The 25,545-nt window shown below is 63.5% G+C and overlaps 1 protein-coding gene across 2 annotated transcripts in view; it reads left to right on the top strand.

Moving 5' to 3' along the window:
* The window catches only part of ABLIM2 (actin binding LIM protein family member 2), a 98,274-nt gene that overhangs the window by 26,854 nt on the left and 45,875 nt on the right, over positions 1–25,545 (top strand). For both annotated transcript variants that reach the window (XM_070399857.1, XM_070399849.1), the window contains exons 2-8: positions 2,102–2,245; positions 6,932–7,115; positions 11,993–12,108; positions 14,308–14,434; positions 17,371–17,464; positions 22,431–22,518; positions 24,278–24,336. In XM_070399857.1, the coding sequence (XP_070255958.1) occupies positions 2,102–2,245; positions 6,932–7,115; positions 11,993–12,108; positions 14,308–14,434; positions 17,371–17,464; positions 22,431–22,518; positions 24,278–24,336 (812 nt within the window). The remainder of the gene's footprint in view (positions 1–2,101; positions 2,246–6,931; positions 7,116–11,992; positions 12,109–14,307; positions 14,435–17,370; positions 17,465–22,430; positions 22,519–24,277; positions 24,337–25,545) is intronic.

Here is a 25,545-nt window from a genome sequence, read left to right as displayed (position 1 = left end):
GGCCTCTGCGGAGCCCCGTGTGCACAGCTGACCTCGCCTCGATCGGGCAGCTGCTGGAGGAGGGAGCCCATCTTTGGGGTAAAAGGCCCATGCCACCGCCCGCAAAAGTCACAGGTGTGATCCCAGGGCCAAGAGGACAGAATGGTAGGGGCGGGCTGGCCTGATCACCTGCCTGCACCCCTTATACCTGCACGGAGACAGGTGTCTGTCCCCACAATGCAGTGTCTATGTCCCACCACCAGGGGGCAGCACCCTGCTCTCACCCTCACAGGCCCCAGGTCCTCCCAGGAAACCATGTCTTAGAGCAGCCCCCCTCTCCCCACCCCCAACCCACATACAGCTCCAGGAGCCAGGAAACTGGTGGTTCAGGCCGTGGGATCTTGAAAATGACAATGGCTGTTGGTACTGAGCACGGAGGGTTTGCTGCACCCTGGGCTCACACATTTTTTTTTCGTGGCCCTGGCATCTCCCGGGCAGGGGATGTGGGTGGAGGGTGGATGGACAGACAGATGGAAGTCTCGGAGTTCCGGACCCCAGCAAGTCGGAGGTGGGGCTAGGGCTGCACCCCAGTGTCTGACGCAGCCTGCGGTGCCTCCGGGCCCCAGGGCTCTGGCACTGATGGGGAGGTGCGGGTGGGGGCGGGTGACGTCCCCCTCGTACGCACTGGGCCGTCTCCAGCAGCATCAGCACGTGCCTGTGTTCTTGTGGAGATGGGCGCGCATTGTCCTTTGTGTGCCTGGGGGATGAGACGATGACAGTGGGCGAGCCTTGTCCCCCCGCCCCCACAATGTCCATTTTGACCTCCGACCCGGACTTGGTGGCTGTCAGCCCCCTGAGCCTGGGCAGCGGGCTGTGCAGGGCGGGAGCTGGCACTGTCTGTCTCTCCACGGCTCGCTCCCCACGGGGCGTCTCAGGTTCAAGCCCAGGAGCCCCCACCTCTGCTCCTCCCATCAGTGTTGTTGTGTAACCGAGGAGGCGGCCTCTGCAGTTACTCTATAGGAAGAGGGAGTGTGGGCACGCGATGCTGCCGGCATTTACCCAGCGCCGGACCTACCGCTGTGGCTCCCGGACCCCAGGCCGAGCTGCTGTGCGGTCTCCTAGCTCCTCTGGAAGCGCCAAGTGGGCACTGACGCCGGGCCTGGTGCCACCGGTCTCCCTTCCTGCACCGCGTCTCCAGGCAGTGTGGTGCCCCGTCCCAGACAGCTGGCACCCTGCTCCCCGTGGGGTATTCAGAACCGCCTCCTCCTCGAAGGGTTGCTGTCCCCAGCGTGGCCCGGGCCCCGTGCCGCCGGCCAGGGCAGTGACCGCAGGGAGGAGAGGAGCCTCGCTGGCCGGGGGGTAAGGGGGGGGCTGTCTGAGGTGGGCTCTGGGGGGAGGGCAGGCTGGGAGCCGAAGGGGGCCATGTCCTCCTCTGGGGATGGGCCTGGCAGGCCTGGAGCCCGTCGGTGCCAGTGCTCAGCAGGACTGGCTTTGCGGAACTGGTCCTGAGTGGGAAGGGGGCCCAGCCCACTCGACCCTGCGTGGGCCTCTGCCGCTAACCAGCTCCTCGCGCCGTGTGACTGCGCGGGGAGAGAGCTGGTCCCGGCCCCGGCTTCCCCGCCCGGCTCTGCCGCGGGCTGTCCCTGTTGCTGCCCAGCTGCCTGCACCAAGCGTCTCCATACACCTCCTCAGCTCGGGCACAACAGCAACATCCAGGTCCCTGTCCCGGCACAGAGGGAACGAGGGGCCACGGAGGACTGTGCTTAGGTGCCTGCCTTCGAAGGGTGCTGGGCCCCTGGCTACAGAGGCCTGCACAGCTCCCCAGGTGGGGTTCTGAGGCCCTAGGACCGGGGCCGTCCCAGGTCAAGGCTGCAGGGGCATCAGGGGGAGGTAGTGATCTCCCCGTCCCTGCAGGTGTGCTCACAGGGAGGGGGAGGAGCCCCTCATTGGGGTTGACCACGTTGTCCAACTGCCATGGCCCCCAAGGAGAGGAAACCCTGTGCCTGACGCCCCTGGGCCTGTGCTGTGCGTTGGGAGTGGGGGGGCCCGAGTCCTTACCCCATTGCCGGCTGCTCGCCCGGTGCCTGTCTGTCCCCCGTTAATGCGGCTCCTTTCCCCACAGTGTCGGAGCCGCCGGCGGCCCTGGGCGCCCTGGAGAAGCCGCCGGGCTCGGCCATCCTGTGCACCACCTGCGGGAACGTGTGCAGGGGCGAGGTGCTGCGGGTGCAGAGCCAGTACTTCCACCTCAAGTGCTTCGTCTGCAAAGGTGAGCGTCCGGCCCGCCCGGCGGCGGCGCCTCCCAACCGGCTGCCGGTTGCCATCGGCCTGCAGGCTTCTCCGGGCAGCGGGCAGACCTGGAGCCTGGAAAGCTGGGTCCAGAGTCTTCCTACGGCAGTGCCCTCTCATCGGTGTGGCCTGTGCCACCCACGGGTGTGACAGGAGTCCCAGGGGTCTCCTCACGCAGCTGCACCCCATCGCGGACTCAGGTCCAGGGGCCGAGCAGTGGCCATGGGGGCCCAGGGTGGGTGCTGGTCCCTGCCGTCCGTCAGCTGTGAGGGGGCGCAGGGCCCACGCCGGGCCACACGCGGGCCCCCGCCTGGCGTAGGCAGAGAGCATCGCCATTCGTTCCGAGTGAAATGGCCTTCGTTGTCTCTGGTGGTAACAGATAGCGTGAGTGATACCAGCGATGAGATGAAAGTAAAGCAACACATTGTGAGGAGTCCCACCAAGAAGCCGGCCCACCTGCTTCTCTCTCTCTCTTTTTAAAATAGGTTTTTATTGATTTCAGAGAGGAAGGGAGAGGGAGAGAGAGAAACAGCAATGATGAGAGCGATCGTTGGTCGGCTGCCTCCTGCACGCCCCACACTGGGGATCGAGCCCACAGCCCGCGCTCGTCTGGGGCGGGATTCCAGGCCTGCCCCCGAGAGAGCGGCCCCACCTGGTCCTCCTGGGGTGTCCACGGCGGGCGGCGCCTCCTGGGGGTGAGCGGGGCGGCAGTGAGCCCGTGCCCGGAGGACCTGCCTGCTGCCACCACGCCGCTGTCCTGGGCTCTGTGGGCAGCTGTGCGCGGCCCACTGTTTGGAGAGAAAACTGGAGACCCCGTCACGACTCCCCCTCCTCCCTCCCAGGGGAGGCCCTGAGCCAGCCTGGAGCCTCCCATCCCTAGAGGGTCAGAGTCAACAGGCGGACCCTGAGTCGGCTGGGTGGAGGGGGCAGTGACTCAGAGAGGATGGGCACCCCCACAGCTGCCCGACCCTGGGACCCTGGGACCCTGGGACCCCACCCGACCCACCCCTTCCGTCTGTGGGCTTGGTGGCTGTCAGACCAGTTGGGCACAGCTTGTCCGCAGCCTGACTCTGACAGAGCGCACCAGGAACTGGGTCATGCGGGAGAATCTCGGGAAGTCACCGCGGGAGGAACCTCCGATGACACGCCTGTTATTCCAGGTGGAGAGGCCGAGGCCAAGGTCAGGATAGACCGGCAGCACAGCCCACCAGCCAGGCCACCTCGCTCCCACTCAGGGCAAACCCACGGGCGCTCTGCTCTGTGTACTGCCGTCCTCCTGCCCCAGCACAGAGGCCCCTGACCGCTGGGGCTGCGTCAGGCTCCGGCGAGCTGGCCTGGCTCCAGCGTTTACAGGGAGTCATGCTGCACACACGTGTCTGTCTCTGGAACATGCATGTCGAGGGCGGAGGAGCGCTCCCATGAGATACGCTCCCCACCGTGCATTCCCACATCTGCCCGAATTCCTCCGGGTGCGAGGCCCACGTGGACCAGCCCTCCGCTGTCGGCATTTACGCCGATGCCACCCGGGCACCCAGCCAATCTGTTCCCCAAACCTCTTCCCTGAGTCCTTCCAACAGCCATGCCAGAGGGGCACCGTGCACCTGTTTTACAAGAAGGACTTTGAGGTTCAGAGAGGTTAAGTGACTTGGCCCAGGTCACACAGCGGGGAGAGCGGGAGTGAGGGCTCCAGCCCAGGCTGCCCGTCTCTCCAGCGCCATCTGCCCCAGGGCTCATTCCCCACAGGGTCGGTGTGACGCTGCAGCCAGCGCCGGGGCCGGCTGTCTGCGGGGAGACGGGTCACTTCCTCCGGGGCCAGGAGGTCGCTGGGTCAGAGGGCGGGACGGTTTCCACATCTTTAGAGTCAGTGCCAAATGGTGTTCCAGAAAGTGCCTCCCACCACGCTGCCCCTCCTGACCACTTCTCGTAAATACCAGCGAGTGCCAAGGGCCAACACGCAGGCTCACCCCGCTGCTCCGTGACCCCTGTGAGGCGCGGCGGGTCCGACAGGAAGAGAGAATGTACTAGCAATGATCTTAATTAGGGTTTTCTCAATTATCCCTGAACTTGGGCTTCTGGCAGGCCTGTCCGTACCAACCTCGGTGAGCACAGCAGCCGAGGTTCGATCGGCAGCCACGTGACCGGGAGGAAGTGGCAGTTGTCCTGGGCAGGGGTGACGGGAAGGCGAAGGCGGCCTCGGTCCCTGTCCTGGCGCTGCCGCTGCCATGGCGGAGACTCACATTTTCATGGGGCACGAGGTCCATTACACACTTCGCCCTCCAGGGGGCAGTCTGGCCGCCACGCCCTTGGGAAGAATAGGAAAACAGCCGGATGCAGAGGCCGGGGTCCAGGGCCTATTGGTACAGGGGTGGGGGGGGGTGGGGGCGGTGCAGAAAAAGGCCATAGATCTCCTGGGAGGCCCAGAGAGCCTGTTCCTCCCGAGGGGGCACATCTGCTGGCCTCTGTCGTGATGTGAGACTCTGCAAAGGGTCCCACTCTCGGGGGTGTGAGCAGGATTCAGATCCGGGCTCTGGGTGAGCGACATCAGCACAGCCGCCTGGCAGGTCCCCCGACAGCACTCACGTCACCCCAGCCCCTCTGTGCTGCACGTTCCCCTCTGCGGAGGCCCAGAGAGGTCAGGAGCTTGCCCAGGGGCACACAGCATGGCACCCAGTGGAGCCGGGGCCCAAATCCAGCGGCTCCCGCGCCGGGCCCTCAGCGCCCAGACTGCGCCTGGCCTGTCTGAGGAGCTGCCCCCCCGCCCCACCGGAGAAGAGGAAGGAGGGACCGTCCGAGGCCCTCGTGGCCGTCCCAGCCCATGGCACATGCAGCCCTAGCGCCCGGGAGGGGGCAGGGAGACGCAGGAGGGCCCCTCACCCTGTGGTGAAGGGCTGGGCTGGCCTGGGGGCCCACCCGGCATGCGGGGCGGGGGGGTGCACTGATGGAGCGTGAGCCGAGGGAACGGCTGACCAGATGGAGACTCCGCGGAATCAGCTTCCACGCTCCAACCTCCCCAGAGCTCTGGGCACGTGGCCTCCCTGAGAGGTCATCTGTGGTGGAGGGAGGTGGCCGGCCTCTTCCCCGGCTCCCGGGGCTCCACGCGAGGCTCAGGTCAGGAGTGGGGCTCCCTTGATGAGACCCAGCTCTCCCATCACCACCCCCCCCCCCCCGACCGTCAAGCGCTGCGCTCCAGGCAATTAACACCAGGACGTGTGCCACGTGCTGTCCTGATGGCTCTGTACTAATCGTCGTCAGAGTAACCCAGCCCGAGCCTCACTGATGCCTAGAGCCTCGTGACCACAGGGGCTCCCAGGAGACCGGTGTCCCTGCCGACGTCCGAAGTGGCGGGGGGAGCGGCCGGCGCCTTCAGTGTCAGGTGCCTGCGTGCGTGCAGCTCTCCCGTGGGAAGGGCGCGGGGAGAGCCCTCTGTGTGGGAGCCTGGAGGCGGGTTGTGAGCGGCTGGCAGTGGTCTCACCCTGGCATCTACCTCCCACCGGATGTGCTCAAGTTCAGGGGTGCCAGTCCTGCCCTGGCCGTTCTGCTCAGTTTGGCCTGTGGAGCGAAGGGTCCCGGGTTTGGGTCCAGGCCAGGGCACATGCCCGGGTTGCCGGCTAGGTCCCTGGTTGGGGGCGTGCAGGTGACAGCCGATCGGTGTGTTTCTCTCACATCGATGTTTCTCTCATCTTTCCCTCTCTCTTCCTCTCTCCCTAAAAATCAATGGGGAAGTATCCTGGGGTGAGGAATAAAAACAAACAAAACCCCACAAAGACGCCAGTGCTGGGAACCGCCGTCAGTTCATATTTTAGTGAAAACTCCGAGGTGTCGATTCACAACCACATGAGGGCCACAGGGTTTTTCACGCCTCGAGAGGCCGTGACCTGTGAGGACTGGCCTGGTCGAGGTGCTGGGGCTGCCGGGGGGTGGGGGGACCCTGGGGCCTCCAGCAGGGAGTGGGGGTCCGGGCAGCGCTCCCTCTGAAACCCTGCCTGGCTCCCACGTGCCCCTGGGGCGGGAGGGGTGTGTGCGGGTGAAGGCTCAGGGGTCCCAGTGGTTGAGTGACCCGCTGTCCTGCGGCTGGGTGCCCTGTCTCCACCCAGAAGAGTCCCCCAGCCCCTCCGCTCCCTGGGGCAGCAGGTGTGTGTTGGAGGCCAGGGGACGGAGGGGTCATGGTCAGGTGTCCCGGTTCCCTTCTGCAGGGCCTGGCCTTGTCCACAGGTGGGAGGAGTGGGGAGGGTCAGGAGCTCAAGTGCCCCAGGCGCCGACCACGGATTCCTCTGTGCTCTGCCACGGACCTTCCCACGCAGCAGCCTCGCGAGGAGTAGGTGCCTTTCTGATCCTTCTATTCCGCGCGGGGGCAGGAGCCAGGTCGGCGTGGAGACCGGGGCCTCAAAGATCCCCCTGGTGGGTCCCGGAGCAAGGGAGGGGGGGTGGTGGCCCTCAGCACGGCGAGGCATCTGCCCAGGCCAGTGCCCCTTTCTGGAAACTTCCACAAGGAAGGCCACTCAAGTCAAGGCCGAGGGCCGGAGCTGGAGCCGGTGCCGGGCCCTGGCCCCCACCCCGAGGTTTCTCGGTGAACCGCTGAGCCTGTGTCAGGTGGGGGAGGGGTGTCTGTGGGGGGCCCGCCTCGGGGAGAGGGTCCCCCCTGACACTGGCCTCGCGCTCTCCCCAGTGTGCGGCTGCGACCTGGCCGAGGGCGGCTTCTTCGTGCGCCAGGGCGAGCACATCTGCACGCGGGACTACCAGCGGCTGTACGGCACCCGCTGCTTCAGCTGCGACCGCTTCATCGAGGGCGAGGTGGTGTCGGCGCTGGGCAGGACCTACCACCCCGACTGCTTCGTGTGCGCCGTCTGCCGGTGAGTGAGGCCCCGGGCCGCTGTGCCCACCCTGAGCCCCTGTGCCCACCCTAGGCCCCTGCGCCCACCCCGGGCCCCTGCGCCTACCCCGGGCCCCTGCGCCTACCCCGGGCCCCTGCGCCCACCCAAGACTCCTGCGCCCACCCCGGGCCCCTGCGCCCACCCCGGGCCCCTGCACCCACCCCGGGCCCCTGCGCCTACCCCGGGCCCCTGCGCCCACCCAAGACTCCTGCGCCCACCCCGGGCCCCTGCGCCCACCCCAGACTCCTGCGCCCACCCCGGGCCCCTGCGCCCACCCCGGGCCCCTGCGCCCACCCCGGGCCCCTGCGCCCACCCAAGACTCCTGCGCCCACCCCGGGCCCCTGCGCCCACCCCAGACTCCTGCGCCCACCCCGGGCCCCTGCGCCCACCCCGGGCCCCTGCGCCCACCCCGGGCCCCTGCGCCTACCCCGGGCCCCTGCGCCCACCCAAGACTCCTGCGCCCACCCCGGGCCCCTGCGCCCACCCCGGGCCCCTGCGCCCACCCCGGGCCCCTGCGCCTACCCCGGGCCACTGCGCCCACCCCGGGCCCTGTACCCACCCCAGGGCCCCTGCGCCTGCCCCCCCCCCCCCCGGGGGCTGGCCGGGCTCCCTCCCTGCCTCCCAGTGGGTCACAGCTACAGAGGGAGGCAGGGCCCAGCCAGGGACGGCAGGTGGACACTGGGTGGCCGCACACAGAGCACAGCCTCACCAGCCCTGACCCTGCGGCCTCCTCCCCTGCCCGTCGCCCAGGACCGAGCCCTCTTTCCTGGGGGTGCAGAGGCCGGGCCACTGAGGCTGCTGGCGCGTGGCCTCCTTTGGCTTCTTGATAGGTTGCTCTGTCCCTGACCCCCACGGCCCCTGCGGCCAGCTCCTCTCCTGTCCGAATCCCCCACACATTCTATCTCCCATAATGGCACCTGCTTCAGCCCCTCCTGCCCAGCCTCTGCTGCTCCTCGGCTGCCTGGCATGTCCCCCTGCCTGTACCCCCGCAACACCACACCCAACCACCAGGCATATGTCCCCCTGCACTCCCTGCCTCTCAGCCCCGTGACACCACCACCCAACCACCAGGCATATGTCCCCCTGCACTCCCTGCCTCTCAGCCCCGCGACACCACCACCCAACCACCAGGCATATGTCCCCCTGCACTCCCTGCCTCTCAGCCCCGTGACACCACCACCCAACCACCAGGTGCATGAGCCCCCAGCACGGGCAGCTTCCAGGATCCCTCCCTCTCCAGAACCCACCCGGCCACCGTCCCGCTCAGGGGTCCCGCCATGGTCTCCATGCTGGGTCCCCTCCCCTCTCCTGCGCTGTCCACACTGCCCCTGGGTCTCCACATTCCTCAGCCCGGCTGGGCCTCCACAGTCCGCTCCCCGTCATTCACTCAGCCGGGCTTTTCCACATGCCTCGCAGGCCAGGCCTGGGAACCTGGACGTGCATCAGCGGACACCCCCAGGGCTCAGTGCAGGGAGGTGCCTCCCAGAGCCTCTCCCACCAGGAGCAGGCCCCCCCCCCCCCCCCCCATTGCATCCTGTCCTGACGCTCTCCTGGGCCCAACCTTCTAGCAACCGTCCCTGGAGCAGCCTGTGAGCCCCGTGTGGGCGGGGCCGGGCTGAATCCCCTCTGGCCAGGCTGCCCGGCACTGCGTGGGGTACAGTGACAGATGCAGGGGGCAGACCCAGGTCCTGACCCTCAGCAGCAGGGAGACCGCCTCCCTCCCTCACTCCCTCCCTCCACCACTGACACACGGCTCCCAGGGGAATGTCTCATTTCTGGAAAACAAAGAATTCCTGGCCAGCGTGGCTCAGTGGTTGAGTGTCGACCCATGAACCAGGAGGTCACAGTTCAATTCCCAGTCAGGGCAAATACCTGGGTTGATCCCCAGTGTGAGCATGCAGGAGGCAGCCAATCCATGCTTCTCTCATCATTGATGTCTCTCTCTCTCTCTCTCCCCCTCTCCCTGCCTCTCTCTGGAAAAACAAAACAAACGAGTTTATTCTGCTCTCCTCTCTGCCTCCTCACACCCAGCTTAACAGGAGGCTTTTGAGCGTTTTCCCAAAGCCGTTGTCTGTATCACGGCAGGTGCACCAGACAGAGGCGGGAGCTTTGTCGGGGACGCAGAGAGGGCGGACAATGACGGGGACCGTTTCTAAGGCGTCCTTGTGTGTTACCCAGCACGCGAGGGCCAGTGTCCCCGGGGCTGTCTCAGTGTCTGACTTCTGGGCGAGTTGCTGGGAGGCCAGGGCTGACGTCATCACAGTGGCTGAAAGACCACCTCTGGGTCCCTTGCCGTGTTGAGGATAATAGCCGACAGCTCCGTCCTGCTGGGCCCAGACCCACCGTCCACTGTAAACAATGAGAAAACTGGACAAAAGACACAAAACACCTGTTTGCAGATGTCGGGGCCCTGGCGGCTGAGGACTGAGAGAAGGAGGGCAAAGGAATGGAGCCCTGTGACCGGCCTGGCCTGCTGCCCGGTCCCAGGAGGGGCCACTGGGACAGGGCTTTCTCGCTGAGCTGGGAGACAGTGCCCTGAGAGACCGAGCAGCATGCAGAGGGGAGAGAGCTGCGCTGGACAAGAGCTCCGGGAGCTGTGGAGGGGCCGTCGAGTCCTCATGGACACGGAGGGCATTTCACAGGGGGAGGCAGAGAATGACCAGGTTGCTGTAAGTGAAGCAGTTCCCAGGCCTGGAGGCCGTAGGTCCTGGCCCAGGCGGACAGTCCTTGCTGAATACCCAGGCACCAAAAGGGCCATCCACGCCTACCGGTGGGACAGAGTGACAAAGTGCAGGAAAAATCCTCAGAAAGGTCAGGCTGATGCGCAATCCAGGTGACCGCCGCCAAAGCCAAGTCCAACGCTCCCCGGAGGAAGGAGAGGAAGTCCCGCCTCGGCCACGTGAAATTGACAATGTTCGACTTCCCATCAAATGCCACCGTTCATAAGAAGAAACCAAAGCACCAGGAAGCCGGAGAGAGACCAGCCGTGACCGCGGCCCAGGAAGGAGAGCAACGGCGAACGGAGCGCACAGGCCGGGACTCTGAGACGCCTCCTGTCGTGTGTCGGCGGGTAAAGGAGAGCGTCCGCATAAGTAAGAGTCGCAGGAGATGCTGAAAGAAACCACGTGGAGCTTCTAGAAGTGAAAATTACTGTTTCTGAAAGGAGAGATTCCCTGGAAGGAAGGAATGAGCAGGAGGTGAGGAAAGATTGGTGAACTTGACATAACTATAGAAACTATTGATCTAAAGCAAAGAGACCAAAAAAAAAAAAAAGACTGAAAATGTAAAGAGAGACCCGGTGGTCTGTGGATATAGATCTATCAGTCTGTCCCTCTCTCTAGGTTGGGAGGGGGAGACCCAGGGGATGAGAGAAGACTGAAAAAATTAGAAGAAATGAAGGTTGGAAAATGTCCAAATTTGATGAAAACTATAAACTCATGGTTCCAAGAATCTCATTGAACCCCATGCAGAATAAACACAACAAAAACCTACCAACTCTAACACAATCAGACTTCTGAGAAACAGTAATAAGAATAAAATCTTAGAAGCAGCAAGAGAAAAACCGCCACCACATTATGTACAGTGGAATCTCTATATATAAAAGGCTAATATGCAAAGTGTCCCCACGGAAGTTTGACTAGGAGACCAGGAGTACTATCGCTTGCTATGATGTGTGCTGACCACCAGGGGGCGGCATGGAACAAAGGAAGGCCCCAGCCGGCAGCCAGGGAAGGGAGACCCCGGCCGGCAGCGGGAAGGCCCTGATCAGCCCTGGTTGCCGGCCAGACCGAGGGACCCTGTCCGTGCCCAAATTTCATGCACCAGGCCTCTAGTAAAAGAATGACTATGGACTTCTCATCTGAAACTATGTGCACCAGAAGACAATAGAACAGCATCTTTAAAGAGCTGAAAAAAATCTATCAAAAGAAAAAAAAAACTTAAAAAATGAAGGCAAGACCGGTTAAGGGTATGGCGTTCTTTTTGGCGGGGGTGATAAAAGATGTCCTCAACTTGATTGTGGGTATGGTCGCACAGCGTTGAATACTCTAACCTTTGAATGGGATGTGACCGTTAAGAGTGTACGCGAATAAAAGTGTCAGCAAAGCAGTCAGTCAAAAAATGAAGACTTTCGTAGACACACAAAAGCTAGGAGAATTTGTTGCCAGAATCCCGCACCTGCAACAAAGTTAAAGGAAAATTTTCAAGCTGAAGAAAAATGTCAAAAGACACCGAGAAGAGGCAAAAGCAAGCCACCGGCTGGTAGAGAATGTATATGTCATGAAGCACTGGTGTCCAAAATACATAAAGAACTTCTGCAAGTCAACATTAGAAAACAAAAAAAAAAGAAAACCCTATTAAAAAGTGGGCAGACGGGTTTAACCTGTACTCCACAAAACATGTGTGTGAGTGGCCCCTGGACACCTGGGACAAGCTGAGCATCATCCGTTGCCAGGGGAGGCAACTGGGAATGATGATGAAATACCATCACGGAGCCACCAGAGTGGCTGAAGCAGATATGGAGAGTGTGGCGCGTCGGTGAGGTGTGAAGCAGAAGGAACTCTCAGACACTCCTGGTGGGAACGCAGAGGGGTGCAGCCTCCGTGGAGAGCAGGTCTGCCGCAGACACACAGTTAGCGTGTGACCCCACACTTCCGCTCCTCGGGGTTCGCCCGCACACTGCCTGCTGGTGCGGATGGGACACGGAGGCTCAGGTGTCAGGGACTGGCCCGAGGTCACACGGCAGGGACGCAGCAGCCCTGGGTGGAGGGGCCTGGTGTCCTCGGCCTGTGAGGTCCCAGGGGGAGGTGATGGTGTGTGTCTGGGGTCCTGGCTGGTCATTCCTTCTCTTGTTTCAGGTTGCCCTTCCCGCCCGGAGACCGAGTGACCTTCAATGGGAAGGAATGCATGTGCCAGAAGTGTTCCCTGCCCAAGTCCGCGGGTGGCAGCACGCACCTGTCCCAGGGCCTCTGGAGTGAGTGGGTGCTGAGGGCGGGGAGCGGGGGTGGCTGGCGCTGACCAGAGGCGGGGGATCATAAGGAAGGGAACCAGGATAGAAATCTCTGGTACGTTCGTGCCGCCAAACCTTTGCACAGGCTGTGCCCCCTGCCCTGTGTGCCACTCCTGCTTTTCACCCACCTCCCTTCCTGTGTTTGGCCCAGCTCTGGCCTACCTCCTCCAGGAAGCCCTCCTGGCCTACTTCTCGTTCTCTGCCTCCAGCTCACTCAGCTCCCCACCGTTAATTCCAGGCCATCTAGAAGCCCCTTGGGAGAGCCCTTAAAAGAACATTGAACTCTGGGCTCCTGTGGTCAGGGCTGCACATCACAGGAGCCTGGCCAGGGTGTGTATGTAGTAGGTGCTTAATACGTGCTTCTTGCATGCAGAAGCTGGAGGTTGTTCCTATAAAAGCAGGAACGCCAGCTGTCCTGTGGGCGTGGGGCAGAGTGAGAGCGGGGCAAGCGCAGGCAGGTGCTGGCCTCTTCCAGCGTGGGTGACTCTTCCGGACCCAGAGGAATGTGGGGACTGGGCTGGGGCCCCGCGTTCCGGGCCCTGCTGCTGCCAGGATCCCACCGCAGAGGTGGCGTGTTTGGAGCCCACCCTGCGTGTGAGGTCGCTGTGGTGTCCCAGCACCAGGGCCACATGGCCTGGGACAGAGCGGGGGTTCCTACTGATTTCTGGAGCCAGGCCCTTGCCCACGTGGTTCCCATTAATTCACACGTGCACACATTCATTCCACTTGGTCCCCAGCCTGGGCAGTGAGTGGAAGAAAGTCCCTTCCCTCAGGCGCTGGATCTTGGAGCTCGAGTCTGTCTTAAAGTCGTTTCCCAAAGTTGCATGTGGCTTGAGCGGTGTGATAATGTGGGAAAGCCAGAGCTTGCCAGCAGCCCTGGGACTGTCCTGGCTCTGGCTGGAGGGTGCACCTACAGCCCAGGCCCAGATGCTCCACCCCTGGCAGGCAGGCCTCTGTCTCCCCAGCTCCCAGCCCAATGCTTGCAGTCAGCACTCAGCCACGGCCCAGTGCATGCAGTCAGCATACAGCCATGGCCCAGTGCGTGCAGTAAGCATACAGCCATGGCCCAGTGCATGCAGTCAGCGCTCAGCCACGGCCCAGTGCATGCAGTCAGCGCTCAGCCACGGCCCAGTGCATGCAGTCAGCGCTCAGCCACGGCCCAGTGCATGCAGTAAGCATACAGACATGGCCCAGTGCATGCAGTGAGCACCCAGCCACAGCCCAGTTCATGCAGTAAGCATACAGCCATGGCCTAGTACATGCAGTCAGCACCCAGCCACGGCCCAGTGCATACAATCAGCACCCAGCCATGGCCCAGTGCATGCAGTCAGCGCTCAGCCACGGCCCAGTGCATGCAGTCAGCACTCAGCCACAGCCCAGTGCATGCAGTCAGCATACAGCCATGGCCCAGTGCGTGCAGTAAGCATACAGCCATGGCCCAGTGCGTGCAGTCAGCACTCAGCCACGGCCCAGTGCATGCAGTCAGCATACAGCCATGGCCCAGTGCATGCAGTCAGCGCTCAGCCACGGCCCAGTGCATGCAGTAAGCATACAGACATGGCCCAGTGCATGCAGTGAGCACCCAGCCACGGCCCAGTGCATGCAGTAAGCATACAGACATGGCCCAGTGCATGCAGTAAGCATACAGACATGGCCCAGTGCATGCAGTAAGCATACAGACATGGCCCAGTGCATGCAGTGAGAATGCAGCCACAGCCCAGTTCATGCAGTAAGCATACAGCCACGGCCTAGTACATGCAGTCAGCACCCAGCCACGGCTAGTGCATGCAGTCAGCACTCAGCCACGGCTAGTGCATGCAGTCAGCACTCAGCGACGGCCCAGTGCATGCAGTCAGCATGTGCAGCCACAGCCCAGTGCATGCAGTCATCCATGTGCAGCCACGGCCCAGTGCATGCAGTCAGCTCAGCCACAGCCCAGTGCATGCAGTCAGCTCCGCCACGTGGGAACAAGCTTTGTGATTTGTTTTCTACGTGTTTGCCCCCCTGCCCTGTAGCAGGGTCCCCTAAGCACAGCAGCCGGACTGTCCCCTCTCTGCTCCCTGGGGCACTCTAACTGCTGTAGGGGTGCCCCGAGACCCAGCTGCGAGGCTCCCCCTCCTCTGGGCCCCAGCGTTGATGTCTATGTTCTCCTCTTCCTCCCAGGTTGTGGGGGCTGCGGCACAGAAATCCAGAGCGGCCAGTCCCTGGTGGCTCTGGACAAGCACTGGCACCTGGGCTGCTTTAGGTGCAAGGCCTGCGGGAAGGAGCTGAGCGCCGAGTACATCAGCAAGTGAGCAGCGGGGTGTCGGCACGGAGCCCCGGGGTCGGCCTCCGTCTGTCCCCTGCCTTCCACCGTGCTCATCCCTCCCGTCTCCACGGTTAGACAGGAACCCTGGCTGGGACTGGCGTGTCTGTCCCCACACGGCGCAGCCTGGCTTCCCTAGCTGGGTCTGCAGACTCCACCGCCATTCGTTTTGCTGATGGAGCACATGCCATGCTCCCATCTTTGACTGTCACATGCCTCCCCGCGCCCATCCCTGGGTCACCCTCCCCGGGAATTCGCCCCTCGCCAGCACCGGCTCTCCTGCACAATGCAAAGTGCTGTCAGCTGCCGCCAGCCCCGCGTGAGGGGCCAGGGCTGAGCAGTCTGGGTTGTCATGACATGACAGTGCTGAGACCTCTCCAGCACCGGCCGCACAGGGCAGCTCCGCCGCAGGCCACACGGTGCTCCCTGCATGCACTCAGGAGGCCGATGGCTGGTTTGCGGGGAGGGAGCTTCTGGGAGACCTTGGCCCTGCAGGGGCACCTGGTTTGCCGAGGGCATGCATTAGGCGAGTCCCCGGCACAGGAGGGAGTGGGGGTGCAGCGTGCGGTCTCGGGCTCAGAGCGCGCAGCCGGGGGCTCTCTGCGCAGCTCTCCTGGAGCCTCCTCTAGTGCTGATGCCCCGAGGGATGGGCAGCGATGGTGGCCTGTGACACGCTGAGCTCAAAAGGTTCGCCATCACTGAGATAGAGCATCACAGGAGCTGATCGTGTTAAAAGAAGTCCTGTGATAAAACGGCACGGATGCAACACACACATGCACATGCTGGCACACACACATATACTGGCACATGCACACACATGCACGTGCTGGCACACACACATATACTGGCACATGCACACACACGCACATGCTGGTACACACATACACTGGCACATGCACACACGCACACATGCTGGCACATGCACACACATGTTGGCACACACTGGCACATGTACACACATGCACACATGCTGGCACATGCACTGGCACATGCACACACATTTACACATACTGACACATGCACGCACACACATGCACACGTGCTGGCACATGCACACATGTGCTGCACACATACGCTGGCACATGTGCACACATGCTGGCACATGCACACACATGCTGGCACACATACACTGGCTCATGCGCACACGTGCTGGCACATGCACACACATGCTGGCGCACATACACTGGCACATGCACACAAATGCACATGCTGGCACACACATACACTGGCACATGCGCACACATGCTGGCACAGACATACACTGGTACATGCACACACATGCACACATGCTGGCACATGCACGTACACACATGCACTGGCACATGCACAGGAGGTGGACCCACGTCATTTCCCTGGTGGCCTTATCCTCTGATTCTGCAGGAGGTCTTGCTGGTCTGTGTTTTCTTTCTTTCACCTGCATGTGCCTCTACACTTACCTCAGGATAAACCGTTGTCAGGAGAAGCCCCCGTGCAGGCCAGGTCAGGCCCCTCGCCCACCTGCGGCTCCTGTCGAGGTAGAGGGAGGGGTGACTCAGGCGGCCTGGCGGACAGTGTGTGAGAATGAAACGAGCCGCCCCGCCCCCAGACCACAGCGGCACGTGGCAGCAGCCCACACTGCGCTGTGACTTAGCAGCCTCCAGACTGTCCCAGAACTGAGGAGGAGGGTGCCTTGGTGTTGCCATGGAGACGTCATCTTTGAACCTCTGGGGTTTGCTGCACATCCACCCATTCGTGGGGAATCGCAGGGCCCTGAGGTCGGCGGCATTTGAAAGTGGCTCCTCGGGCCCCATTTCTACCTCCCTGTCCTCTGGGCCAAGGCTTCGCCCTCGGGGAGGCTGTGCAGGCAGAGGTGCCCCTGCAGCCCCGGGCCTGTTCCCCCAGCAGGCCCCTCTCCTCCCGCAGGCACCCCGTGACTGGGGGAGGTTGGTCATCATAGTAACTGCAGTCACTTTTAAATGAGCTCCCAGCCGGCCGGCGTGGCTCGTGGTTGAGTGTTGATCTATGAACCAGGAGGTCATGGTTTGATTCCTGGTCAGGGCACACGCCTGGATTGCAGGCTTGATCCCCAATGTGGGGTGGGCAGGAGGCAGCCTGTCGATGATTCTCTCTCATTGTTGATGTTTCTCTCTCGCTCTCCCTGTTTTCCTCTCTGAAATTAAAAAAAAAAAAAAAGAGCCCCCGGTTGGGCAGATGCTGGACTCAGCACGGTGCCTGCGTGATCTCCCGTCCATGAGCTGCACTTGGGTCCTTTTTCTTTTTTTAAAATATATTTTATTGACTTTTTACAGAGAGGAAGGGAGAGGGATAGAGAGTTAGAAACATCGATGAGAGAGAAACATCGATCAGCTGCCTCCTGCACACTCCCTACTGGGGATGTGCCCACAACCCTGGTACATGCCCTTCACCGAAATCGAACCTGGGACCCTTCAGTCCTCAGGTCGACGCTCTATCCACTGAGCCAAACCAGTTAGGGCATCGGGTCCTTTTTCTTACGGCTCCCTCAGTGGGGGCTCCGTGTTTATGCGACCTGCCCCAGGCTGCCCACATACCCAGGAACAGTGCCCCAAATGGTGTCATTCGTCACTAATCCCACCGCCACCACCAGCACCTGGCATGGAAGAGGCCCGCTGTCAACCTCTGGGGGCGCCACCGCCCCTCACTCTGCCGCTGGGCAGGTGGCCCCAGCTCTGTGCACCTCAGTTCCTCCATCCATGAAATGGGACCATCTTCGTGGTTCCTCGTGGAGCTGGTGTGATGGCGGAGGCCGTGCTGCCGCCTGCGGAGCCTGGAGGGTGGTCCTGTCACTTGGAGGAGGAAGAAGTGGGCTTGTCCCTCTGCCACAGCCCCTCTCACGGGCGAGGATTGTGGGCGTTGGGGTGCTGGGGTGACCCCGCCCATCCTGACTGCCTGGCTCGTTGCAGGGACGGGCTGCCCTACTGCGAGGCCGACTACCACGCCAAGTTCGGCATCCGCTGCGACGGCTGCGAGAAGTTCATCACGGGGCACGTGCTGGAGGTAAGGCCCGCCCCATGGGCGCTGGGCTGCCTGCCTGTGAGGATCGGGGGCAGGGGGGCCTCCAGGTGACCCACAGTGCTGTGTTTGTGCAAGAATCTGTACCAGAGCCTTTGCCACCTTGTCCTCCCCACTCTGCCTGGGGACTCCTGGGAGCGAGCCACCTCCTCCAGGAAGCACTCCAGGGCCTCTCTCCTGTGCCCTTTACGAGCTGCTCAAGCTGGACAGGTGTGAAGGACAGAGACCCTGGCCGAGCCCTTGGGCCTAGGTGGGGAGTCTGAGGCCTGGAGGATTGAAAGCGAGCGCAGGAGGCAGGGCTGTATCCTGGGGGAGGAGCAGAGGGTCTGGTCGCCTGGCAGGCCAGGCCACAGTGCACTTGCAGGCCGGGTCCCCGGGGGCTGCCTGTGTGCTTCTAGATCCAGGTGGCAGCCGCACGGCGTCCCCCTGTGAAAAGAGCACGTGCCATGCACTTCCCCACGTCCGTGCAGTAAGACAAATCCCGCCCGCCGGGGCCCAGGCTGCCGCCCTCACCCACCCTGCAGCCCCTCCTCAGCTCTGGGCTGGCTGCATGCCATCGGGGCTGCCGTGGTCCCTCGGGGAGGCTCCGTGCCAGAGGACCCCAGGGACAGGCAAGCGGCCGAGCCAGGAGGGGGGCGGACCCAGCCCAGGTGCCAGAAGCAGCCTGTGGGGGGAGGACCAGTTGGGAGCTGAGGCTGCAGAGCTCCCCACACCCCGAGTGGATCCCTGGGATCGATTTGTAGTTTAAAGAGCTCCCTCCACCTTGAGAGCAGTGTGCTGAGTGAAAGGAGTCGGTCAGAAAAGCTATGACTTCATCACGTGGATAGAAAACTGGACTCGTGAACACACACAGCAGAGGGGGGGCTGCCGGCGGCAGGGGGTGGGGGAGGAGGGGGTCCTAGTCTCTGGTGACGGAGAGGATGTGACTGGGTGGTGGGCATGCGGTGCCATATACAGATCTTGTAACAGAAACGAACCCTCCTGACACCCGGATGTGCATGTTGGTGCTCAGGGGTGTGACCCTAGCGGCTTCCTGACAACTGTGGGCTGTGCCCCTGCACCCGGGGAGGGGCCGACCTGTCCCAGCCTCGCTGCCTGCCTCGCCTTCTGCCCCATGGAAGGCTCCGGAAATGTCCTCAGGGACACAGGGACAGGGCCTGGGAGCTGTCCCCAGCTCAGTGCTGGCCAGGGGTACCCGATTGGGGGCGGCGGGCGGGAGTGGGGGGGTGGGGGCGGCAACCAGCAGGCCTCCCTGGTGGACCCGGAGGCAAGGGGAAGGCGACCCTTCTGCAGAGTGAGCGTCCCCGTGTTTGATTGCAGCCGAGCACAGCGTGGGGTGCGGTGTCTGTGCTGCCCCCGCCCCGCCCCCCCATTGCCTCTGTGCACTGGGAGACATAGGCTGGGCTTCGCTCCCAGCCTGCGGGAGGCTGCGGGCCTTGGGAAGATTGATGCCCTTGTTTTCTCAGCCGGAGCCGGGCTGGCTGCGTCGTGGGCTCTGTGAGCTCGGAGCTCCCTCCTGGAGGAGAGGCGGCAGCGCGGGCGGCAGAGAGAACCTGGGCGGAGACGAGCCGCTCAGCAGCGGCAGCGGAGAGCAGCCGCCACGGTGGCTCCACCTGAGCCCGCCGGAGCGTGCTGGGCCCGGCTGCACGGGCAGTGGGCTCCTGGGGCAGCAGGTGGCAGGTGCGGGACCTGAAAGAGAAGGGGAAGGATCCGGACCCCTGGCTGCAGGGTGAGGCGGGCAGCCACCCTCGCGGCCACTGTGCCCGTCCAGGCCGGTCCTGGGAACAGGCCCTGGAGAGGGGCCGTGGGGTCGGCTGATCGGACTGGGCTGTGGTGCCAGGACCCCGGCAGGTAGGCAGCCCGGCCAGGTGCCCCGAGGGCTGGTGGGGAGGCCAAAGGCGCCGTGCGGGGCTGCAGGTGGGGGGCTTGCAGGGAGCAGGGACAGATCAGCCAGGTGTGAGGCCCCCCAGGCACCTGTTACCCCCTGCCTCCCGTTTGCCCCCAAGATGCTGGTCACCCAGAGCCAGAGCGGAGAGCAGCCAGGCCCTGTCCTCGCTGCCAGCAGGAGCCCTCGGCCTGCCCCGCACCTGGTCTGCGTCCCCGGCAGAGTGCCACCTTCGTGCTGGCGCCAACAGCGCCACTGGCCGTGCAGTGCGCATCGGGCGGCAGTGGGTGCTTCCTCCCCTGCCTCAGTCTCCCAATACGAGGCATCCTGTACCGTTTCCCGGGTCCTGCAAGTCAGGTGTCTATCCTGATGGGCCTGCTCCATGCTGGATGCAGGGGGGGGACCTTGTGGGTCCTGCAGGGCCTGGGAGAGGCCGATGGCCGGGGGCCTGGGAGATGCCGATGGCCAGGGGCCTGGGAGGGGCCGAGGTACCTGGGGGCAGAGGTGGGTGCCTGGAGCAGCCCCCGCGACAGCGCTGGGCTCCTGGGATGGAGTCGCCCAGGGAGAGAGCTGGGAGGTGCCTGGGGAGTTGCCGGGACAGCAGTGCAGCCAGACCCTCTGGACCAGCTGAGTGAGGGGGAGGACGTGCTGGGTGAGGGGGAGGCCCGGCTCAGACCCTGCTGTAACCTCACTGCACGCCCACTTCACTCTCGATTTTATTCTCGGTAGAATTAGCTGCAAGGCTTCCCTGTGCAGGTTGGGGGGCGGGGGTGGCAAGGATGGGGTGCTGCTGTCTGAGCCTCACCTGTGTCAGCAGCCTAGCTGTCCCCATGGCAACGAGAAGGCAAGTTTCCTCTGGGACCACCAATTCCTCCCTCCCTTCTTGCCTCCCTCCCTCCCTTTAACACTTCCTCCCCACTCTCCTCCCTCTATCCTAGCGCCTTCCCGCTTCCCTTCCTTCCTCTCCCTCAATCCACCACTCACCTTACAGGTCCTTCCTGGACACCCACGGGGTCCTGGCGGGCTGGGGGCCGCCTTCCTGAGAAGGCGGTGAGGGTCCCTGTCTGCCTTGCAGGGGACCCCGTGCGAGAGGGGCCCGCCCAGCCCTCTCCCGCCTGGTCATCCGTTTATCTGCTCACCCGCCGATGGGCACTGGGTTGAGCCGCTGTGAACTTCTATGCGAGTGCCGTTTGGATCTATGTCTTCATTTCTCTTGTTCTGGCCTCTCCATTTGTCTTACGTCCCTGGGAGGGGGACTGCTGGGTCACGTGGTAATTCTATACTTTTTCGGGGACCTTCCCACGATGCACAGGGCTTGCTGTTTCTCCACACGCTCGCCAGCACGGGCTGTTCTCCAGTTTGTTCTGTTCTAGCATCGCCCGGGGGCCGTGCACGGGCGCCTCCCTGGGGTTGGGGTTACATCTCCGTGGTGACCCCGATGTTGGCGCGTCCAGTGGCGTCGTGGCCACGTGGACGTCCTCTGTGGAAATGTCTGAGTCCTTGGCGGTGTTCAGCAGGACTGTGGGCACCCTGTTCTTGGGCTGGAGGGATTCTCTGCGCATTCTGGCTTCTGAGCCCTCTCAGATCTGTGATTGCAGATGTTTCCTCCTGTCTAAGTCGTCTTCCCACTTTCCTGGTACAGTGGTTGCTGCCCATGCCTTTGGTGTCCTGCCCAGGAATTCGTGCAGAGGGACCCCGTGTTTCCTTCTGAGCGTTGATATGTTTAGCTCGCACATTGGGCCACGTCGGGGCAAACGTCACGGCGTGTGTCACCCACAGCGGCGCACGCACCGACGCGCAGCTTGAAACGTGTTCACACACTGGACACCGTGTAACCGGCCCTCGGACAAGAGTGTGGGAGCACCCCGACACCGGGGCCCCCAGCACCCCCAGGGCGGCCACCGCCCGACTCTGTGAGCGCTTGAGTTTTGTAAAGAGGGAGCCCCCTCCTTAGTGTCGGACTGTTCCAAGCCCATCTGGGTTCTTCTCGCCACACGCGGGGTCACCTGGGGCCTGGTCCCCACCGACAGCGGGGGGTGGGGGGAGGGGAGGAGGGGAAGAAGCGAGAGGCTTGTGATGAGTTCACCCCGTCACTCGCTCGCTAGGAAAGTGGTTCTGACTCAGGGAGAGGTAGTGGGATTCCTCCCGTTTCAGGAAAGAGTGAACCACGGGGCCAGCATCCGCTTTTTGTTTTGAATCCCCACCTGAGGACATGTTTTCCATTGGTTTCTAGAGAGAGTGGAAGGGAGGGAGGAGCAGGAGAGAGAGGGAGAAAAACGTCGATGTGAGAGAGGCACATCGATTGGTTGCCTCCTGCCCCGGCCGGGGCTGGGGAACTTGCAACTGAGGTACGTGCCCTTGACCGGGAATCGAACCCGGGACCCTTTGGTCCACAGGCCGATGCTCTATCCACTGAGCCACACCGGCCAGGGCCAGCATCCACTCTCAGCCACAGGCTGCAGCTCCCCCCGCCCCTTTACTGTAGGGGTAAGAAATACTCACTATAAAGTAAGACAGTATTTTGAACACAGCATTTTGGGGTGATTTGGGTTTTATTTTGTTTGTTTTTTGGCACCATGTAGAACTAAGCCGAACCAGTGAATGTAATTTGTTTCGGTTATTTCAGTATTAACATTTAACCTAATTTAATGGGTTTTAAGAATCATAAATGCTAAGCGAGAAAATCGAGTAACTAAGAAAGCTACTCATCATTCTCCCCTCAGCTCCCCAGTCCCCTCCCCCGGAAATAATGCCAGCTTTGCCCCTTCCCCGTTCCTCCTCCTCCTGGGCCCCCAGGTACGGAGGTGACTGGCTGGCCCTCTGCCTCGTGGGGTGGGGGCGGGGGGGCCTGCCCTTCGACTGCTGAGCCGGGAGCTGCCGAGCCAGCGGCGTGGCCAGGCCTCTGCGCCAGACGTGGTTCCCAGCGGGGAGGGCAGAGCCAGCTGGCACACATAGCGCCCAGCACTCCCCGATCGGGCTCTGTGGACTCCCTGCCCGGCAGCATGCCTGCTCGCGTCCCCAGGCACCCGCTGCACCCCCGCAGGACCCCTTGCTCTGTCCCCACAGGCGGGCGAGAAGCACTACCACCCGCTGTGTGCGCTCTGCGTCCGATGCGGCCGGATGTTCGCCGAGGGCGAGGAGATGTACCTCCAAGGTAAGTGTGAGCACGCCGCCAGCCCCGGGGCAAGGCACCATCTCCCAGGCCCCTCCCACGAGCTGCGTGTGGACTGGGGGTCGCCTGTGTTCTCCGCTAGTTAGGGGGCCCCACGATGCAGCGGGAGCAGGGGCAGTCCCAAGCAGGCTTTCCTGAGCGGGCAGTGGTGGGACAGCGGGCAGCGCTGGGAGGCAGAGCCCAGGGGCCCTGGTCTGTCTGGGGGGTGGAGGGGGGAGCAGGACGCTGCTCGATCCTCCCAAGAGGCCTCGGGGAGGGTGGTCAGTATCGAGACCCATCTCTTTAAAATATGTTTTACTGATTTCAGAGAGGAAGGGAGAGGGGGAGATAGATAGAAGCATCAGTGATGAGAGAGAATCATGGATCGGCTGCCCCCTGCACACCCCCCACTGGGGATCGAGCCCGCAACCTGGGCATGTGCCGTGACCGGGAATTGAACTGTGACCTCCTGGTTTGTGGGTCAGTGCTCAACCCCTGAGCCACCGAGGCCGGGTGAGACCCATCTCTTTAGCCGCAAGTTCTTTTCAATGATCTCTCTGTCCCCAGCGTTGGGGCCGCCGGGCAGGGCCGGTTGGGGCCAGGCAGGGGCAGGGCCGCACACTGCCCCCCAGACGGGCCGTGTAATGGCATCATGTGGTGACATCTGGGCCAGGGTGCCACACAGACCTCCCTTGCTGAGGCCGAGACTCTCGGGGTGATGTCAGCCAGGATGGCCGCGTCCCCGACATCCCCTCTTGTTCCTCGAGTCCCCGCTGCAGAGCCCGTGAAAGAGGTCCTTTGCGCCCCTACAGCAGGCTGGGGCTGGGCCGTCTGGCAGGAGGGGTGCCCCCCCCCCGAGGTGCCCACCCCCACCGTGATCAGTGCTTCCAGTCCCTCCTGCCGCCAAGCCTTGTGGTCAGGGCCTTGTCAGGAACAAAGAGACTCTTCCTGGCCCTGGCTGAGGCTGGCGCCCACGTGTGAACTGATTCCTGCGGTGACTCCCCAGGCCCGCCCTCTCCCACCTCCGGTCTCCCGTCTCCCATGAGTTAGATGAGGTTTTCGAGCTCCAAGCCACGGACCCCAGGGCCCCACCCACCCTGCCTGGACCCCCGGACCCTCTGCCTGGTCTGCCAGGCGCGGGGCTCCACGCAGGTGTAACCTGACAGGTGACTCGTGCAGTGAAGCTATGACAAGCTGGGGTCCCCCCGACCACCCCTTCCTCTGGGCGGCTTCCCAGCACAGACTCCTCCCAGGAAACACCGGCCGGGGTGTGACGCTCATGGTCATTGGGGTAAAATAACGAGTCGATGTTCCTGTGTGCCCACTGGGTTGCCCAAGACGAAAAGGAAGGGCGTGCCCCCATCCCTGGGTCCTGAGCATTCGAGGAAGCAGGCCCCGGCCTGGCTGGTGGGGCAAAGTGGGCAATGGCCCACAGGCCTCAAGGCCTTACAGACACCATGGCGGGGAGCCCCCAAGGACCTGGGAGACGTGGCGGCTCCTGCCCCCGGCCCGTGGCCTAGAGATGAGCCTGTGGGAGCCGGGAGCTCGCGGTGTGTCTGCCGTGTCATGTCCCCGGCCTGGGCTGTGCGTCCCCGGGGGCAGGGCTGCCACCTGCTGCCCCAGGCCCAGCACAGAGCGCGCCCAGGGGCCGCTCGGAGGGGGTGGCCGAGTGGACATCCCTCCGTGTGTCAGCCCCCCAGCCCCCCAGCCCCCCACGGCCCTGCCTCGGGGAAGTGGCACTAACCCCGGACTCTGTCCACAGGCTCCTCCATCTGGCATCCGGCCTGCCGACAAGCAGCCAGGACTGAGGACAAGAGCAAGGTTGGTGCGGTTCCTGATTTCTCCCGCTGCGTCTCCGCGCTCGGGTGGGACTGTCATGCAATGGAGGGGCCGCCGGCAGCGTCCACGGGCTGAGGGGTGTGGACAGGACGTGGGGGGCGGTGTCAGGTGTACACACGGGGTTCTGGGGTTGATGCAAGGTAGCTCCCGGGGCTCCCTGCCCTGCCCTCTGACCTCCTCATTTGCTCAGGGGATGCCGATGGCCGCAAAGATCTGGGGACAACTTTGAAGTTAGCGAGTCCCCAAGTGGTCACCGCCATTTTGGCTCAATTCCCAGAATGGTCACTGGAATGGCAGGCCCTGGGGTTTGGCACAAGAGCAGCCCCCACTCCCCCCCACCTCCTTCCTCCTGCTCGCTGCCACCTCCCCGGGGCCAGGCCCTGACCCCACCGCCCGGGGCCCTGACCCCACTGCCCAGGGCCCTGACCCCACCGCCCGGAGCCCTGACCCCACCGCCCAGGCCCTGACCCCACCGCCCGGGGCCCTGACCCCACCGCACGGGCCATGACCCCACCGCACGGGCCCTGACCCCACCGCTCAGGCCCTGACCCCACCGCCCGGGGCCCTGACCCCACTGCCCGGAGTCCTGACCCCACTGCCCGGGGTCCTGACCCCATTGCCCGGGGGCCTGACCCCACTGCCCGGAGCCCTGACCCCACTGCCCGGGGCCCTGACTCCACTGCCCGGGGGCCTGACCCCACTGCCCGGAGCCCTGACTCCACCGCCCGGGCCCTGACCCCACCGCCCGGGGCCCTGACCCCACCGCCCGGAGTCCTGACCCCACTGCCCGGGGCCCTGACTCCACTGCCAGGCCCAAGCCCAGTGCGGGACTCTGGGAGGAAGGAAGGGACAGCTGTCCCTCAGCTCCAGGATGCAGAGGCCGTGGGAGGACGTGTGACGTGTTGGTTTCCTGTGACAAACCCCCCACATGCGAGACCGGGAAGCCACAGGTGCCTGGCCCGTGGTACCGGGTCAGAGTGTAACCGGGCTCTGGGGAGAACCATTCCTGTCCTTCCCGTGTCTAGAGGGGCCACACTGCTGCCCGTCACCCCCTCGCCTCATAGGGGCCCTGCGGTCACCCTGGGCCCCGAGAATCCAGGACAGCCCCCCCATCCCCCAGGCCCCTCAGTCCACCTGCAGAGTCCCTGTGGCCACACGAGGCAGCAGCCCCAGGGTTGGGAGTGAGGCCCT

This window comes from Myotis yumanensis, unplaced genomic scaffold (assembly GCF_028538775.1).
Source record: "Myotis yumanensis isolate MYYU_CA2020_CCGP unplaced genomic scaffold, mMyoYum1.0.hap1 SCAF_1, whole genome shotgun sequence".
NCBI classification, from domain to species: Eukaryota; Metazoa; Chordata; class Mammalia; order Chiroptera; family Vespertilionidae; genus Myotis; species Myotis yumanensis.
This window is presented reverse-complemented; position numbering and strand designations above follow the sequence as displayed.